The 20677-nt window shown below is 38.9% G+C and overlaps 1 protein-coding gene across 1 annotated transcript in view; it reads right to left on the bottom strand.

The window, feature by feature from the left end:
* NFATC3 (nuclear factor of activated T cells 3) overlaps window positions 1-20677 on the bottom strand; it is a 57575-nt gene that overhangs the window by 20748 nt on the left and 16150 nt on the right. Inside the window, 7 exon segments of the mRNA XM_031058387.1 lie at window positions 3-713; window positions 2513-2639; window positions 3274-3329; window positions 4613-4753; window positions 5513-5685; window positions 6354-6553; window positions 18544-18706. Coding sequence (XP_030914247.1) covers window positions 3-713; window positions 2513-2639; window positions 3274-3329; window positions 4613-4753; window positions 5513-5685; window positions 6354-6553; window positions 18544-18706 — 1571 coding nt within the window.

Genomic DNA, 20677 nt, shown 5'->3' with positions numbered 1-20677 from the left:
GGCCGCTGGGTTCGGAGAGTGGAACGGGACCTGCTGCAGCTGCGGAGAGGCCTGGCCGAGGGAGTGGCTCATGGCAGAGGGCAGCCAGCCCTGCCCCGCGCCCGGGCAGTGGAATCCCATCGATGGCAGCTGAGCAGGTGACTGTCCCGAATGAGCTGCGTGTGCCAGGGGGTGCCCTGCTGGACTTGATGCTGACACAGAACCTGGGTTTGAAGAATGGAACTGCACCGGTGGTAGAGCTTGGCAGCTGAGATTTATCAAATGAGGTACAGCCGTGTCCTGCGGAAATGAAATCGCATCAAATCCTGGGCCAGAGGCAGAGTTCATGGGAAGCCCAGGCTGTCCATTGTACACATCACTAGGCTGCATAGGCTGGTAAGAAGGCCTCACAGGAGGTGCTGATGTTACCTGAAAAGACTGAACCACGGCAGGAGGCAAAACGTGACACTCTTCACTTGGACTGAGGTTTCTGCCCTGCATATGTGGCAGGTGTGGCACTGCCGAGGTCACCATGGCTGTGTAGGGTGGCTGCATGGGACACACGAGGCTCCTGGGTGACGTGGACAGCAGATTGTCATGGGGGTGCCCTTGCTCTGGGGAAGGCAGCTGGGCTCGCATGGAGTGCAGGCCCTGGACGCTGCCCGCGTGTGGCAGGGCCAAGGATGGAACAGCAGACAAATCCACCTCATCTCTATGCTCTTGCTTCATTATAACTGGAAAAAGTAAAACAGTTTTACAATTCCAGCCCATCTGTACCCTGTGACAAATACACACTGACTGCTGTTTAACAACCACAGTAGCACTGTTAGTGTCATTGCTTCCCTTCTGCTCTGCTTTCACCTTCTTTGTTTCTATGCCTGCTACACCAACCCTGCAAAGCCAGAACAACCCTCCCAGCAGATATTCAAGGGCAAGCATCTCCCCTTCCACCCCATCTTCCTATGCAATGGATGATTTTAAAGACATTTGCAACCCAGCCAGAGAAAGTCCAGTTCATCTAAAGGACGTTCTTGTCACCAGAGGGGGGGAGCTGCTGCTGGGCTGCACCGAAAATGGGCAGATGTGAGCTCAGTATCAGGCACTAGGAAATGGGAAAGGCAATTTTTAGCAGGCTTCAGGCCTTCCTTAGCCTCTGATCACAAGGACAGCTGAGCTTTGCAACACACCCTAGCTTGAGTAGTGCACCATGTTTTAACTACAGCAGCTCTTTAAGCACATCCCCCAATTCCAGTGATGGCAGCAACTGCTCTTAAAGAGCTACAAACTGACACACTTTCAGTTACAGGTTTATTTTTTTAAACTACTGGCAGGCTCACAACAAGATACTGATCTTAAGTACTAGTAGAAAAATGCTAACATTTAAATGCTCATTTACTAATTTGTAAAATACAGTTAACTAATATTACAGTCAAATGAACTGTAATACATATAGAGTGTTTTAAGTGCCTGTGTAGTAACAGCTGCAGTTACAATTCAGCTTGCTTCTTATTTAAGTAGTAACTGTCATAATTTCATTCCATCATTTAAATAATTTAAATAGAGATATTTCAAACAAAAATATAGATGTGTAACTATCTTAGGAGCTGATATTCTTGAAAAACAGTTGACAAATACCACAGAAATCTGATAACACAGTTAATGTGTACTTGGCATACCAGACACCTCGGTAACACTGCCTAAATTTAAAAAGTAGGTAATTTTAGAGCACAACAAGTGAGCACAGCTTATTTTAAATTGTGTTAACTAATGGAAGTTGGCTTTGTCAGCATACACAGAAGTTTTAAGAAGTTTATATTAATATCTGTATCTGACTTTAAAGACTCCTTCAGATATCTGACTTCAAGTGCTCCAAGCAGCACCAAAGGGTCGCCACCATCACTGGCACCTTGGGAATTCTGACTGCTCCAAATGGGCACACAGCTGAAATAAAGCAAGGGGCAGGAAAGGAGCAGGCACTGCACATCTGGTGCAAGCTCTTCCTCACACCAAGTGAGGCTGTTTCACTACATCTGCAGTTAACATGTCCTGGTTTTACTTCTGCCTAAGTTACAAGCTGATTTGTCTCAGTAAACTGCAATGTATCTGGAGTGGGGGAAAAACTAATTTGACCTTCCTTGTATTTGAACCTGTTTTTTTTTTCTTTTTTGACATTTAGAGAGTGGAAAAAAATGCACAAATTTGTTCTTCTATGATCTCACTATCCATCGTGTCATCATGACGATTATTTCAAGAGCAGCTTCTGAGAGCAGCTTCATCATCATTCTCAAAGAAAAGGAGAATGCAAAAATTATTGTGTAGAAAGTGTAATGAAAAAATAACTAGCTGTAGTCACAGTACTGGAGCTTATTACTCTGTATTTCAGCTTTTTAATTAGACAAGCTTTAGTAACTGTTTTACAAACAGTTCAAAGCTAATCCTATGCTCCTATCAAAGGAACAAGACTGCCTGGAGTATTTTTGTATGTCCACTTTAAAAAACAAAATAAAATGCCACTCTTTTTTTCATTCAGTACCTGGTGTGTAAGTAAAACGTTGAGATTGGCTTTTTTTCCTCTTGCCATTGCAGAGATAAAACTGCACCTGAACTGCAGCTGTGATGGCTTTGTTATGGTATGGAGGAACTTCAAGTATGATGTTTGCCTATAGGAAAGTTGAAATAAAGAAGTTTTACACATTAAAAGCAAATGAAATTGTTAATTACAGAAAAACTGAAACAGTTATGGTAAAACTAAAGCACCCTAATATTTTTAAATTGGCAAACTTCATGCACATTACATAGTAAAACAGTACTACAGGCAAACTTTTATTTGGAGAATTTTATTTTCTTTCATATACAAGTGCTCTGAAGATAATGCTTTAATTAAATAGACATATCATATAAAGGATGCTTTGCTTATCTGCCAGCGCACAAGAAAATGTTCTAGCAGTTAAAAAACCCTGCATTTTGGATCATTAAGCTTTTAAAAAAATTTTAATGCTCTGGAAGTAATTTGTCACGTTAGCAAAATTATCTTAAGTTTCCGCTTTTTAATTTTCAAGTTCTTTTTTCATTGCTTTCACAACAAGCATGCTATTTCCAGTTCCTTCAAAGCATCCTCTTAAAGGCTACTTTATAGTCTTAAGACAATTCAGAAGTCTCCAATTGTCTGTCTGAATTAGTCAGCGATCTACTTATTTTAATAAATGAAGTCTAAATGTCAGAACAACAATGAAAATATCAATTTACACATTTTAAAAAAACAAGCTTTCTAAAGTAAGAAAAATTGTTTCTCACCCCTTGACACCTTTCCCTAATTATTTTCCCTTCTACCTCCCACTGAGGTCGTCCATCTGTTGAGAAAAATTGACAAATAAATCAAGCAAAAACCATTTTCTTAACACTTTAATAATTCATCTTAAAAATATTTAAATACTTAATATAAAACAGGATTTATTTTCAGTCACAAAGAGGCTGTTAAACTGACAGACACACACTGTAAACAGAGTAGAGGGATGCTTTAGGAGTTCCAGCAGTACAGCCAGTGCAGTTGCCTGCAGCCCAGTGTGAGAGTCCAGCACAGGCAGCTGAGCTGCAGGGAGGCTCTGAGCACGGGCAGGGTACAGAAGGGTTCTCCACTCGTTCTGAAACCTTTCTGAAGGGTGCTTAAACTGCTGCTGCCACTTGTGCTCATTCAAACAACCTGCTGATGACTTGGAGGCTGAGTCAGCAGCAGATAACCCAGGCCACCCCTCCCTGCCCGGCCCGGGGTCACAGTGCCCGGGGTCACAGTGCCCGGGGTCACAGTGCCCGGGGCTCCCCGCCCTGAACCCACAGACCCCGCGGCTGGAACCTGGGCAAGGTGCCCGTGCCAGAGGGGCAATCCCCTGGGCAGGCTCCCTGTGCCCTGAACTGGCATAACCCACACCCTGCACCCCGCACTCTGCTCCCTCTGCCACCGGGTGCTGTTACAGGTAACCTGGGAGAGCAGCAGCTCTGCCTCTTCCAAAGGTGTTCAGCTTGTGTGGCAGAACACATGATTACAAAACATTTTGTATTTGCTAATAAAAACAACACCATTCTTATTTACATATACACAGAAATAATAAGATGTAGAAGAATTGGACTCGGTTTGCAAATTTTTGTTTTTAATAATTTCTTTTGCTACTGTTTTCCTGAAAGTTCAAATCAGACACTTAAGTCACCAAAATGATAATTTAAGCTGTTCAGATTTTATGTTTTATTGTTTTCTAGCTAGCATTTATTTCATTAGCTAAGGAGTCAGTTCCTATGCATTAATTAAATCAGATGTAACATGGCATCAATGCCAAATACTACATTTCAATTAGATTCCATTTTCACTTTTTCATTTTTTTATAAAAAGTAGCAAATACATGGTATGATCTGTTAACAGCAGCTTTCAGATACACACCAAATACACACATTCCAAGTTAGTTACCCTCTAATTGTCTTCCTGAATCAGAAGGACTACTTCATTAATAACTGCCAACCAGCACACAGATCAGTGCCCAAATGAACTTTCCAATTACTACTCTTAAAACATCCTTATTTCTTAATATCAAGCTCAGGTACTGAGATTGGTTTGAAAAAAAAAAAACAGCAAGACAGTATTTACCTTGTCCTTTTTCAAAAAATATAATTTTGGATTCTGGAAGAAAATTGGATCCTGTCACCACCATTTCATGGCCTCCATTTACTGAGCAGCTGTTGATGCTGTACTTCTCAATCTGAGGAAGCTCTTGCGCAGATCGCTGAGCTTTAGAAATATTAAGGGAATAATTATTATTCACAATTTTAATCATAATGACATTTATTTTATGAGTCTAACTTGAAGAATCAGGGATGAAACTGAAATGACCGTCAGTTTATATACACAAATCATGATTCTCTATGATTTATCTTTGCTTTTAAAATTATTTTGAAATTATGTAATTACAGAAAAGAAACACCAAGAAGACATGAATGCCAACAGTCTCTACTGTTACAGTAAATTCAACTTTTAGTTTAGGAGTACTGGATTAAAAATTACTTTAGTAGTTTCTAGACAAAATAAATTCTAGGGGAAATTCAGATTAAGGTCATGCCTTGATTCCTTAGTGCCAATATTTAACAAATCAACTCTCTAAAAGTTCAGCTGTTCACTAGATATTTCTGTATAGGGAAAGTCATGGTACAGACTCTTGTCAATAAAATGGTATCAGCTTTAGAATGAATATTTTCACTGAGATGTATCAGCTGCCTCTGCTCATACACAGGCACTACTGAAGCTGCTGTATGACTACACTGAAGCTAAAGCCCAAACCCTTGTTTTTCCTCTGAACCTCCAAGTTATCACTTGGCAAGTACCTTCTTTACTTAAAGATACATTAACCTTTGCTAATTGAGTGCTTTACACACAATGCTTTTTACACAATTGCTATTTATAATTCTGGCAATACATATTGTCAGAGTGACACTACTCCTGACACATGCAGAAACCATGAGTATAAAAGATGTATAGTTAGAGCAATCTTACAGCATTCAACAGGAATGGAAGCAGTCTGCAGAGATAAGACTTTTCCACTGGGCTGTGGGATGTGAACACGGAACACGAGGCGCACTCTGGTGTTCTTCCTTCCAATATCTGTCTCTCCTTTCCGGAGCTCTATGTCTGAATTGCGCAGTTTCAAAATACCAGCACAATCGATACTGGAGATGGGAGAGGATGGACAGATGGATCACAAGAGAAATTGAAGAAAACCAATCAAAGTACTGCCAAAGTTCACTCTCTAAGCCTTTCTTTTGTTAAAGAATGAAGCTGTTGTATTTTCCCCCACATTATGGTATTTTAAGGGTTATTTTAAATGTCTGTGATTGAAAGAACGCTTAGTGTGGAAACAGCAGCAAGTACTCGTGAAACATTTTGTCTTGTAAATGTCCAGCTGCTGCTTTTTTGAACCTTTAAAAGATTATCTGTTATTGCACATTGTTTAACCTCCAAAGTGAGTTATTTAACATAGTAAATGTCATTTAGAAGGAAAAAGAGACCACTACTTAGTTCTAGTTTAGGAAGGACTAGAGAACGACAAAGTGTACCCATCAAATCCCAGCTGCTATTCCACACAGTGGTCAATTATTCATATGAGACACACAACCTCGGTCATATAACACATTTGTACGAGAGCTTCCCTGCCTCTCTGCTCCTTTACTTCTGACTGTTCTCACACTGGCCTGCTTTAAGAGATGTGTCTCTTCATCATGACCCAGATTTGTGGAAAATACGCTGATTTCACAGGACTTTTCTTTCACCTTTGCACAAACGAAGAAAATAAAAACTACACATAGCAACCAAATGGCTGACTCATGCTGTGATGTACCTGGCTGACATATTATTTTCAGGAAGAAGTGGAATTTCCAACACTTTGGTGCTGGCGATGATGATCTCCTGGCTGGCAGTGGCCACGGTCTTGCCGGTGATGCGGTGCACCTGGTAGAAGGCGTGGGGCCGCAGGTAGCGATCGTCGGCCGTGCCAATGAACATCTGCAGGTTCACCGGCTTCTCGCTGTAGCCCAGCAGCTGTGGGGGGCACATGGAATAGAACAGGTTAGGCGATTCCCACGGCATCTGTGGGTGCACACCACAAACACACAGCCAGTCCAAAGAGTTAAGAGTTAGTAGTATTTCATTACAAACTGCAGAAAACTGAGTACAGGTATCTGTCGCCGAACACAAGGACTGGCAACAATTACTGGAATGAATGAATGGATGTCAAAACATCATTATTATTTTTGAATCTCTCAAAGACAATTTTTCTATCTACAGAATTTCTACATCAAAGCTATGCTATGCTATAGGTCTGTTTCTGGTAATGTTTTTAATTACCAATTACCAATTTTACTAAGATGCACTTAGATTCTAGAAATACTAAAAACTTTTAGCTTTTCTACTGTGAAATGGAACAGCAAATTTTATTAAATTTAAGAATTTTTGTGAATGAAAATGTATCAAATTAGGACAAGAAGATTCAATTAATATCTAGACAATCAAGTGTGGTTTGTTTTTGGCAAAGTAAATACTTCAAACCCCCAAATTCTGCAAATGTTAATTTACACATCTTTCCGTTTCTCAAATACACATCTAACCACTAATGCAGCCAGTTGCCATAAAACCACCTGTTGCTTGAGCTAACTGCAGCAATTCTGGTGCAATACTGAAACAGCAGAAAAAATTATGAACTGAAACTAGAAGAAAAAGCCCATTTTACGATAGTACATGGGTAATTTGTTAAGGAAACAAACATAAAAAACAGTAACACCAGTTTCCTTTAACGCCTCTTATTATAAATCTGAAGCCTACAGAGTATTTCTTACAAATCCATTTTCCTTCCCCTTGCTGCAATTGGCAGATTGATGCAGGCTGTAAGTTATATAATTGTAAACTGCACTGGAGCAGATTTATGTTTCATTGACTTTGACATCAACTTATGTTCAAACGGGAGGGAGGGACAGACAGTCATTCTTTAAACGTGGTTTTGTCATGTCAATATTTTTGTCTCTAGGGAGAGTTATTTGGTCACACAACAATATTATCCAAGCTCTTTACACAACTAACACTTAAAAACCAAACAAAACATGTCAATTTAACCTACTTAGAAGAGTAATTTAAGCCAGTAGTCAGCGGCACACAAACCCAAAGCACACCCACACCCAGCAGTCAGAAGCCCCACTGCTGGTGCAGCACTCCTGGCAGGCAGTTTTATGGACCAGATGAACCAAGGTACAGTTTGGTATCTATATTCAAGTGGCAGCATCTACCAGGTCTGTTGCTTTTAATAAAGCTTTCTTAGTTAAGAATAGAAATTTAGGTTTCAACAGAAGCCTGGAAAGACTTTGTTTTGTCAGATATGTTATGCCTGGAGTTCTCAGTACAAAAAGAGCTAAATCCAGCTTAAAAACACCAAACTAAATCATACTATCCCTTCAGCCACTGAGTGGAGACAGTCTAGATTGTCAGAGTTGCTTCCCATGTAAGTAAATGTGATAAATAAGCATTTAGAAAGGTTACAGAAAAGAATCTCCTGTGACAGTCAGTGTACTGGCAGGTTTCTCTCCCTTCACTGTCAGAAGTCAACTATAAACTACAGGAACATCAGGATCACAAGGAACTTTTCTCTTAGTGTTGCCATCACAGTGGAGCATAGGGACTGTTACACCAATTAAACATATACACACACGCATAAGTTCCTTTTTATGCTTGATGCAGGACTCCAGTGTCTTTCCAAAAGTGTCTTTTTTGTTAAATATCAAATGAATAATTGATTTTTTTAATTAGTCTGAATTATTTTAGGAGTTTAAAGAAAATTAGGACACATATTAGTTTAGCATTACAGCAGCCATCTTGTCACAAGTTCTCAACACTGTGACTCCACTATCCATTTTCCTCAGAGTTAAAATTAAATCTTAACACAATGGAATACAGCCTAAATGTGACGTTAGTTAAATGTGTTCACTCTAATACTGGGAATTATAAAAATTACAAGCCAGACCTATTCAACAATTTGACTGACTTCCAAATGCGGTCACTGTGACAAAGCTAATTTCCAATTAAGGCTAATCTTCCCCATGCTGAACAATGGACATGTACACAGCAGTTCTAGAGATACTGGTGATACCAGAGAAAAGGAAGGGTGGGGGATACTTGTAAAACTAAGCTGGTCTCTCTACAGTGCATGAAGACCATCTTCTACAGAAGACACAGAGCAGGAGCTCAGTTTAGGGAGGTAAAACATCTCCCATGCCAGCAGTCACACTGGTATTGCCCAGGAGACTCGATGGCCATATACTCTGGCAAGGTAGCACAGACTTAAAAATATATATTGGGTATTGCAGGCAATTTATTGCTTTTATTCAAGGTCAAGTAAAAAGATAAACACCCCATTCCCCCACGAAGTAAAGGAATAAATATAACCAACGTGTGCAATACCTGTGGCAATAAAGTAAGCCAGGGAGTGGGAAAAAGAATAACCCCCACGTATTCCAGCACAGAGTGTAATTCAGGGCCTGACTGCAGCAATGGGGCCTCATTAAAGGAAACATCCCAGCCTCAAGCAAGCAGTGGACAGGCTGCAGTGTCCCTGTGTTCCCAACAGCCACAGCCAAAAGCCACTAAGCTCAGCAGGCTGTGCATGCTAACCAGACAGTCTGATGTGCTAGTGAAACTCAGGCAGGTGGAGGGATTGTGGATAGAAAAATCCCAACTTTTATTATACAAATCTGTGCTTTAGAATGAACATTTCCCCCTTAAATCTTGTGTAATAAGCAAGCTGGCTGCTCCAGGCTGACTTGCCATTATTGATGCAAAACCTACCTTGTGAATAACGAAGGAGAATTACCACCTCAAATCAACTTCAAATCAGGAAAAATTATTTATTTAGGCATTTAAAATGCATTCCTTTTAAATACAGTTTTGTTTTCATTCAAAAAAATATTGATTGCTCTTTATTTCATTGACAAGAGGGTAATGCCTTCTTACCACCTTGACTGCGTCAAGCACAATTCTGTATGTTGAACATTTAAATCAGTAAAAAACCTCAACCTGCTAATTGTTTTTCAATGAAAATTAGAGTGTAATTAACTTGAGAGAGGAAGTACTATACTTTGTTCAAATACATAATGAAGTCATGGGATCTGTGCTTTTAGTTCACCTTAGTAAAGAATATACACGAATAAGAACACAGTGTGTTTTTATAGACCATAGGTATTTAAATAAACAGCATTTTACAACCTACTGGCAAGTGCTGCAGAATCAGCACCATGAAGAAGCATTATGGTAAGGCACTACAGTATCAGTGTGCTCAAGATTCAGTCATGGGTCACTTACAGAGGAACAGTAACCTGAACTACTGGCTGAGCCCTAGGAAGGCTTTCAGGTACACCTTCCAGCATTTGTTCCATTAATGTGCAGTATTAGAGCTGCTCACTACAAACAAAAAATTGCTAATTTTACTTTAAAAAAAGATACAGCACTTTCCCAGGAGCAGCAAACAGTGTGCTGCAGACAAGCAGTAAGTTACTGCACTGTGTCACTAGTGACCTCTAGAAACCCTCCCCTGTAACAGAATCCTGATCCACCACCCACTGCTCTGCCGAGGAAACTCAGCCAAGTTGTTTTTGTGTTTCTATATCGTTTCCATAGCAAAGGTCAGTGCCTGCGTAAGTTAAACTAAAGCTGGAAGGCTAAAGACTGAAGGTCACTACAGGATAAGCCACAAGGGCTTCACGCCAAAGCAGTTCCAGAGTATTACTACACTGCACACAGGAAACCCCTGCATGGCACTGCGACTTCAGAGCTTTTACCAAGCAACTACACAGGCAGGCACTTAAGGAGAGAGTTTTGGATCATCAAGAAGCTGTATGTTATGCAACAAAAACATTCCTATGTTCTTAATACACACACGGAAAATCCTTTAAAAATGTGTCACGCTAGAGACTATATGGATTCATTTGATCACTGAAGACAGCACTATTTAAACTTGGAATTTTGTGGCAGTGGTGAGAACCCTTCCTTGCTGAGAAAAATAGAGGTCACCTTATTTAAGAGGCATCAACCTGGAAAAAATAAATTAGTATTTTTCCAGATTTCATGTGGATTATATTTGGACCATAGCTGGCTCACATATCATTGGTTCCATGCTCTGATCTAAAGAAAACAGCAACTTGAAAAGCTTGTGAGAAGACTCTTTTTAGTCTCTAATACTTAAAATTTTCACCTCCTCTTCTCACTATTTTTTTTTAATGAAGAAAGTTCAGACCATGTTTTCCATTTATTGTTGCAGGCCAAGTCTTACCAATCTCTATTCAAGTGTACAAGTGTCATTTCTTAAGACATACAACAAAGCTTAGGAAAAATATCCAAGAGGAAATAGACACTTCACAGTAACCAGGGACTAAAGACATCATTGGTATACTTGGAAATAGTCTGGGTTTTTGAAACAATGTATCCAAAACCCCAAATACCTAATAGCGTCACCAAATCTAGAAATAATGTCAGCATTCCATACACCTACACTTTCAGTCTTAGAACTTAAGAGAAAACATGGAACTGGTTATCTGTGTATGGGGTGGTAGTGGTAGGGGAAAGATAATTTCATCAGTTAGGTTTTATGCTCAGCTATCAAGTATACTATGATACCAACAACATTCTGATGGTGTCAAAACCACTTTGATTGTATTTTTATAGCATTTTTCCTGCAAAACTTTCCAGCATTTATTAAGAAGTTGCCATGCTTAATCAAACTTTCTTTGGGGTTTAATACTCATGTTTTATGTGCCTTTTTTTTTGCTTGCTAATTGCAGATGAAGATTTCAGTGCTCCTTTGCCTTTGCACAAATAATTCACTGCTTAGGGCATTACTGGATTGGTGAAGTAGGCTGATTACAAAGAAAGCTTTTACATACAAATAGGCCTCCCTAAAAATAGGGCACAGTCTTGAAATACAATGCAAGTTTGACATAATCAAGTCCCTATAGTTCACAATCCATCTTCACCAAATGAACCAGTATCTATACAGAAATCCTCAGCTCAAATGTGAAGAACAGGAAGGAAGCTCATCTGTGTAAAGATCCACAAGCAGTTACTAAGCATTTACTTCAGATGGAGATTTCCAAGGCTTTTCAACACCTTGATATGAAAGGCAGCTTGTAAATAGTTATTTCCCCCTCGACAGACTCACAGCAGCTGGATGCATTTCAGTGACTTCTGTATTCCTTAGAACACCCCCAGAGTGACAAGGTAAGGAGGACAAAAGAGAAGAATGCAGACCCCATTGTAGAGAGTGAAAAGAAATAGCTGTTCTTATCAATCAGATGCTTCTTCATTTTACTTTGGAAGACTGAGCAAAATATGGTACAGTTCACTATGAAACCTAAACAATCCTAAAGGAAAAGAACCTTCACTGCTTAAATTTCAGTCCACTTCAAAAGTAAAATATAATTTCTTTTGAAAAGAAATTATTTAAAGAAAAACTGAACCATCTAAATGTTTGATCATCCGAGAAAAGGGAGACATGACCCACAGGCCTGGAATCTTTTGGACAGTGATATCAGAGAGGCACCATTGCATGGCTTTGATCAATGGAACTTGTCTTCTGCAGACATTTCTCCACAAGACTTTCCCTTTTGAGTGGTGTGCAGCAGCTGTCCTAAAGAACTGTGAGGATGGCTGGGTTTAAAAGCTGAAGGGCTATCTGCCAAGCTGAGCAGCACATCTATCAGCCATGACTTGGGATGACAAGTAAGGGATGACAAGGATCCAAGGGCATGAAGATGAACATAATTTAAAACAAAAGACACCATGACTAATGCCAGTGATACAATTTATTCTGAATTTATCAACAGCTGCGTTTGGAAAAACTTGAAGCAAACCATGGGCATGAAATGAAGAAAGCAGAGCTCAGGGAAGCTACTGAAAGTCAAAATGACCTCAGTATTTGACCTCATCCCTTGCAGCCTTGCAGAGCTGCAGTGAGTGCTGACCTATAATCTCCAATGGGCTGTTTAAAAGAGACTGCAGAAACTGATGGAAGGAAACTCCATTCAGATCTATCATGCAATACCCCAACCGCTGGCTCAGAAAGTCTTAACAGCACATTGGATTATTTTTATAATTTCATTCTGATTCTGCAGAGGTTATAATGTTACAACAAGTTAAATGTCTGATTTTAAAGTTCAATACACTGAACCAAAACATCTATGCCGATCCCTTCCTGACGTGCAGTACTATTTTCTGTTGCTTGATTATTTGGTGCACCTTTCCATCAACAGAGAAGGAAAAGCAAACACATCAGAAAAGTCTTCCTTTGTGTTTTGTTAAATAAACTTATTGAGTAGACTGACTTCAAGACTTTAAAATAGTACACAGACCTTTGCAATTGTGAAAAAAATAGTGTCAGATAAAAGGAACAAACTTTAATAAACTATTAGGTAGGGGCACAAGTCCAATTAAAAACATTTTAAAGGTCGTCACAAAAACAAACAGATCCTGCAAAGGACTAAAGCAAAAAGAGTAATGGCAAATATCAGTTCATTATTGGTCATGGTACCATGTGTTTAGACATGTACAGAACATTCTTCAAGGTTTAAAAACTTGGATTTCTATTTCTGAAATCTCACACTTTTACACACTCACTGCTTGCAGACAGGATTGAAAGAGTTTTAAATACTGACTTCAGGCATTTTCCAAGGTGTTTTAGTCCTGTCCCATTTTACATTACACAAAAAAGGATATAATCGAATAGCTAAAACAGTATTTGCTAATTATGCTACGGAGAGTTTTTGGACAAGCATTGCTGGGATAGGAAGAGGTTATTCCCACATAACCTGTAGAAAAAAGAAAAATTTAGTAAACCAATGATACAAAAAGCAGATGACTATTGGTTTTCACACCAATTACTGCATTTTCTAGAGTGAGTACAGGCATCATTTTGCTATCTGTTTTTGGGATTCTGAAGCAGAAGATGCCTAAATCAAACTGTTCTTGAAAGCTACATAGTTTTAGAATCTCATCCAAAGGTCAATGTTTTTTGCCAGTACAGCCCATTACACAGTTCACACAGGCTGAGATTTACCTTCTGCCTTTTAGATTTATTGGCAGGTTGCTGTCACCAATCAAGAGTAGGCAACCAGAGCTGGGATACAGCCTGCCTTCTGGTGAGGGACAAACCAGGAAAAAATTCAAAACAAAAATGAAAACTAGAGAGTGGAAGGCAGGAAGAATGGGAAGGGTTGCAAAACACAGAACAAGAGTGCTATTTATTGGACATAGAGAAGAGGGAGAATTCCAATATTATACCTAATATTCAAGTAGTTACATGCATTAGCCACAGAGAACAGCTGGGAAAAGGTGACAGCAACAGAATTACAGGCCAGGAAACATACACTCATTTAGACAACACTTTGTTAATTTATTTTTATCAGATCATCTGACATTGCCTGGATAGATCCTCTCTTGTTGGTTGCAGTTTCTTCCATCAGGACTCAGGTAGAGTTTGACAGGCTTTTTGAGAACACATTCCTGTCTCAGAACTTTCAAAGCAGTTCAAAGGGAGTTTACTTTTGCTCAATTAGTTTACTTTTTTCATCCACTGCAGTGCTTATCATGACTCCAAGCTCTGCAATCACTTTAAACAGAGCTGACACAGAGTCCCTCTTTTACAGATCTCCATGAAACCCCACACAGAAAACTCTGCTTGTCAGTGAGTAGCAGTGTGTAGCCATCTAAATAAATAAACTTTTATTTAATATTGCTTTGATTTTTGATCTTACATCTTTTTTTTAGCTGCAGAACTGCTGAGTTGTCCATATGGATTCCACACTGCATCCCCTCCTCTGTTACTGTGAATCTGCTACAGGAATAGTTCTGCTTATGGCAAAGGAAGAGAATTATTATATCCTTAAGCACTTTGCAGTATAGGAAAAAGACACTTCTGGTCCAGGCAAATTCTTAACTGCTTCCACCACTCCAAATCTATCCTGCATACACAGGGTGTGAGTGGATTCTATACAGTGTCTGCTGCAGATACACCATCAGTCGTAGAACAATTACCCATCACAGTTCATACCTACACCTGACTGCCACAGTGGCCCCAGGACAGACACTCCTTGCACACAGAAAGGTGCTAAGGAGCAGCTGTGAGCCCACAGTCCCTGAGTACATCACTCTGTGTGCTTACAAGATGACCAGCATGGACATCACCTTCTTCCCTAGCAACAGGACAAAAGAGAAAAGGAAATACTACTTCTTGTGCACAACACAGCCTTTATGATTTACTATCAAAAGATGTCATTAATTTAAAATCCTTGAGCTCAGAAAATTGCAGAAAATTACATGAGTAACAGGAACACAATACATAAGGCAAGTTTATTGTATATTTAAAAAAGAAAAGTTCATTTTAGATCAGAAAACTAAGGTACAAAAGTAAAAACCCCCAAACTATCCCATACAGATTCTTATCAGGTGCCCACCTGCTCTAAAAGGCTGTTCTGTTTTTAATCACAAGCATTATCCAAGTGAGGTCTCATGAAGAACTCTACCAGCTCAGACAGAAGTAAAAGCTCATTCTAGCGAATTCTAAGTGCAAACATTATTTTATTTATACCCATGGGAAGGGTGGAAATTCAAGCAATGATGACTGTTCATTTAGAGTTGGATAAAATGTGACAGCTACTTGTTTAAAAGGCTCAATAGATGGGTGAATTGCAGACTATAACCTACGAATTAGAATGGTAAAATTAGGGAGTGCTCACAGGCTGTCTCCTGGCAATGCACTACAAAATTTCCACATCATTTGGATGACAAAAGCTCAACATGCCACCTTTCTCCTTGTAAACCCTTCTGCTATATTATTTATTCCTTCCCTGTGAAAACTGTCAGCATTATCACGCAGATTCTCTACCAAGGTAAAAGAAACTGTTCCAGATGACAAGGATTAGCTGGAACATACTCCCAAGAAAGCAGAGCTTAAAATGAAAGGTATCTGCTACTTAGAACATTTAGCATTAGAGCATGCTAAAAACAAGGGAACCTCATTATAGAATTAGCTTTCTTAAAGTTAAGAGATATACAAAGCAAAGCATGATGCTCCACTTACTTAATTTCCTCCCATTTGGAAATAAGCTGATTAAATGTACTCACAACAGATGATGCCAAATTTGTCAGAAGCTTAGTGTCCTAGCAACAGGTGTGGTACAGTATTAGTAATAGATTAATGACATGCACTAATACATTAAAGGCTTGAAGCCATGTACTATCTTAAAATCTTTATTTTAAATAATACATCAAGTGCATATGCAGAACTACAGAGGCTTCACAGTTTGGAGTTAAATACTCCAGCTTTCTATAAAATAATGTTCAAAAGCAAAACAAGTTGTGTCAGAAGGAAAAGCACAGTGGCCTTCAAGCACCCAAAGATGTTGCAGTTGGACTTGACAACCTCTGTAGGTCTGTTCCAATTAAAGGATTCTGTTCTCTTTACCCAGCTCCTTTCTTATCTCTGACACTGGTAAACACACAGTTATTTTACACAGGAAGATGTGGAGTACTTTACTGCAATGAGCACACACATGAAGTGATTGCTTGAAAGCTAAGAGCACCAAAAAGAAAAGTTAGAAAGAAGCAGTAACGCATATTGCGATGTGGATTTCTGATATAAGCTTCCAGAAGTACTGGAAAACATTTCAGTTTGTATGAAAGTAAAGTAATATTCACCTGCTTACAGATATCAGTATTACCTTTTCCAAATTTGGCCTTTCCCATGCTGTTCTTCCAAGCAGTAAGTAAAAAGTAAATACAAATCAATGCTTTGTTTCATAACAGCTTCCTATCTCCTATCAAACACAACAATTAATTTGCAGTCCAGTTAGAAGAGACCAAATTGCAAAGTTGAACATTAATTTGCATTTGCATTCATTTTAATTTAGAGAGACATAGTACAATGCATGTGTTGAAGCTTAAGACTGTCAGACACATAAATGCCATCCTCATTTTTAAGACAGCATTTTCATATAGCAAAGTATTTCACAATTTCAATGCAAATAAATAGCTTTTAAAATCATTGGTGTAAGTCACCCAATACAGATGTTTCTTCTAATTTGCATTACTGCAGTTAGAAGCATCCAGTACTGCAGCTTAGAAGCATCTAGTTCTGTAAGCAAAAGAAAGCCTACATATTTGTCAAATCTTGCAAATATCAGCATAAATTCCCTTAATGCAAATATTAGATCAAAACAAACACCCAGAGGAAAAAAAATTAAACAATATTGAATGCAGTTCACAGCAGTTCAGGAGAGATTTATTTTGTCAGCTAAAATCTCTCAGGTTTCTGTCCTCACTAATGATGTGTTAAATTCCACTGAGAGCACCTTGGCATGTGGAAGTTGTGTCTACTTGTCCTCCACTGACTGAAGCAACACACTACTCCACATGAAGGAACGTGTCTTGCCAGCTTTCCAACCCCAGCCTAAGCCAGGTATCCTCGAATTTCTCTAGTTTGCAGCACACACTTCCCTAAGAAGCACCTGACCTTTGCCTCTACTGTGCTAAGAAACCCTGTAGGTCTGACAAAAAGAGAGAGTTGCTGCTGGTTAGGCCACAGCATTGTGAGAAGAAAAACACTGAGCAACTTTGCAGGGAACATGAAAGCTGGATGAAGAGCTCAGCTTAAGAATTGCAATGGAAAAACAAGAAAAGAATTCAAGAAAGAAGATGGGATGCAGATAACCAACCCTTTTTAGAGGAAGAGAAAGGAATGATGCAAAGTCTTGAAGACAAAAAAAGTGTAATGAAAAATTTCAAGGTAAGCTAACAGAGAAGAAACAGTGATAAGCAGCCCAAAGAATATGATTAGGAGTCAGGCTGAAGAAATTCATCAGATGAAAAGCCTGGAAGCAGAGGTTGCTTAGACAAATTAATAACAGCAGATCATCCAAGACACCTAAACTCTGCTAGTATATCTTCATTGATACAGATGAAATGTAATGATGTAAATTTCAGTGTGACACAATTTGCTTCCCAAAGAGGAGGAATAAACTATAAGGAGGAAAAATGATTATATGTTTATACTACAGTAAGAGTAGGAGAAATAATGGAGATGGATTATGCCAATCCCATCAGCACTTTGCATCTGGTCTCCAATAGTAATGAGTTACTTTCCACTACTGGAAAAGGATAAATATATAAAATACATTTTTAATGTATACACTGCAGCAAAAGATTTAAGACTGAAACACTGACTTTACTGGAAAAGAACATGAAATATCCTGGCTTTGGAGGAAAAGACAAAAGCTGCTGCAACCTTCATGTAACCAGATTTTTCTCCCCTCTTTTTTTAATAAAGATTTTGTAACTGTTGTCTGATTTGACTTATAAACAAGCCATTAAATTTTGTCTTAACCTGGCTTGGAATTAATATAAAGACCATTAAGCAATATTGAGGTAAGTGAAGAGACACTGCTTTCACCTAAGGATGTGGCAAACATAAACCAAGGCATCTTAAGGAGCCCCACAGTTTCCCAGCACCATTTGCCCCACATTCAGTGAATGAGGGTGGGTTCCCTTCCAAGCTGTGTGAGCCAGCTGACACCATGGATATTAAAGGAGACATCATGTCTCTAAGCAACCCAGACATCTCCCTAAGCAAGCCAGAAGTCTCCCCAGCACAGAGCAAGATATTTGTGTACACACCTGAACACTCCAAGTCAGAGAGCAGCACATCACATCTTGTGCACACAGTTATTCCAACAAGACCAAACCCACATATTTTTCTCTTCAAACAGAGTATGATGCCAAAGTCAAGTCTAATTTACCAGGACCTTACATCTTATTCTGAGCTCAACAATAACTGGTTTTATTGGTCAGTGTTTTCAAAATAGTTAACATTATATTTAAGGGAGAAAATCTTGCCCAGGAAAGGCTATAAGTAAGCTTACAAAAGGTAACAATTCACAGCATTGTAAATACCAGTAACTGTAGTTAAAAAATTACCTTCTATTCAAGAAAGCCAGACTTCCTACCTTTACTACAGGGTGTCCTCCAGTAGATGCTTTTACTGCTCCTCTGCTTCCTTCTGTTTCATAGTGAGCTCTGTGATGAGTTTTAGGCTGGACTTCTATTTTCAATTCACACTGCCCATAATGGCTTGGTAAAGGCCAGTCAAGAGGAGGCAATGAAGATGTGCTGCAATCAAGATAAGGACATGTGGTTACACAAATGGTGCCATCCGGCACAGCAGAAAGCCTTCACTGTAAAACACAGACAATGATGTCACTTCCCTAAGAAATGATAAGCAAATAAGAATAACTATCAGCTTAAAATTGTTATGTGAAAATCCACAGTTTTGCTGGTACGTTAAAATCTTGAACTAGAATGGAATTTCTTGAGCAAAAGAAAGGTACTCTATGACCCCCAGCCCCACACTACCAGTGCTACTCTATAATGCCTTTATATTCACTTTTTAACCTTAAGTATATCAGCAAGCAAATTCAAATGTGGTTTAGAGGGAACAGTGTAAACTCAATCTGCCAGTCATTAAGTTTTAATTCTGCACTGTCCTCCAGCTTGCTGTTTTTGCTTTCCTTTGGCAAGCACTGCATTTTGTTAACTATCATTAAAATGAACACTATGTGATCACCCTAAGTTTTAAAAAGCTACTTGTTCTATCTAAGCATAAAGACTTACTGCAGCAGAAAACAGAGACATCTAAAGTTGTGTTCAGCCTGTCCACAGACACACCCTTACAGACAGTAGCAAAGTCACTCCAGGGAAGAAGAACAAAATACAGTAATAGAAATAACATGGAAGAACCTCAAACCAATGGTTACCTACCCTTTTACCCGCACAGATTTATAGACTTAAGATTCTAATAAGATGAACAGTCAGATTCAAGCCAGTCATTACCTGGCAGAATAAATTAAATTATGAACATTTAAAAGTGAAAATCTTTTTATCTCTTATGTACCCAAATTTCTCTGTCAAAATAGCTGGTATACACTGAATAGATATGGTACCTGAGAGAACTCTGTTAATGCACCACAGGCTAATCACCAATTATTGGGAGGTAATACTGGAAGTTGAATGATAAATTCAGTCAAGAAAAAAGTATTTGTTGATCATGACCACTCTCCATACAGTGTCTCAGAGAGATTTATTCCTCCTGCAATTAACTAACAATAATGTGGCACAAGTTGTATAAGACTCACATTATCTTTTGAAAAAAATATTTGGCATACTAGGACAAACATGGAGACAAGAAAATAACCAACTCTCAAAATTTTGTCATTCTTTGAAAACAAAAAGAAAATAACAGCATAAGAGCAAGGAAGAGGACTGTGCACGTGCAGATGCTTAAAATGCTAAAAAATTTGCAAGAAATTCCCCAGTAAATGACACAACTTTTGAGGCTGTACTGCATCAAACAGATGTTTTCTAGAAGTAGCTGGTCTGGCAGTTACAGCTGCTTCCCTTTTGATGTTGGATACCCAAACTGTTGTTTCTCTCTGAATATTTTCCTTGCCTTCTCTCCCCCTGAACTTCTCAGCAGCACTGGATTCTTTACAGGTTTTAGGGTACTCTGTCATGCACCTTCCTGCCTTGTAGGGGTATCAGTTTTATGTATTCTTGCTTCCACATCATCCTTACACATTTTTCAGACAAATACTGTAGAGGTACACATTGAGCCAAATCAGCGATCTAACTTGGGTTCATTTTGAAATGTAAATTCTTTAATCCTATTAATTTAACAGAGTCCTAGTTGCCTGTACACCTCCAAGCAGAACAAAGGGGTGGGAAGCAGAGTGGGAACTTCTAGCCAGCACTGTCACCTTCTTAAAGTCACATGAACCCACAAGACTGCATTACCAGATAAATTAAAAACCCCAACAGAATACAGTCTACAAACTCTTGGTATTTTGGGTTTTTTTTATTCTATGTACAATTCAATATTAAATGAGAAAAATCATGTCAGCCTTTGGGGTGCAAGAAGTAACAAATTTGCATATGTTTTGAATACTTTTTCATATGAAGCAATGCTATTCTGTACCAGATGCTGAATATGGGAAAATAGGTCTGAAGCTGTCAGCTTTACTGCATGTAAGGATCTGTTCTCAAGAAAATATTCTTCAGTCTACACTGATAGGTGAGGATTAGCAG

This window comes from Geospiza fortis, unplaced genomic scaffold, assembly GCF_000277835.1.
Source record: "Geospiza fortis unplaced genomic scaffold, GeoFor_1.0 scaffold97, whole genome shotgun sequence".
NCBI lineage: Eukaryota > Metazoa > Chordata > Aves > Passeriformes > Thraupidae > Geospiza > Geospiza fortis.
The sequence above is the reverse complement of the archived record's forward strand: the minus strand, read 5'-3'. Positions and strand labels throughout refer to the sequence as shown.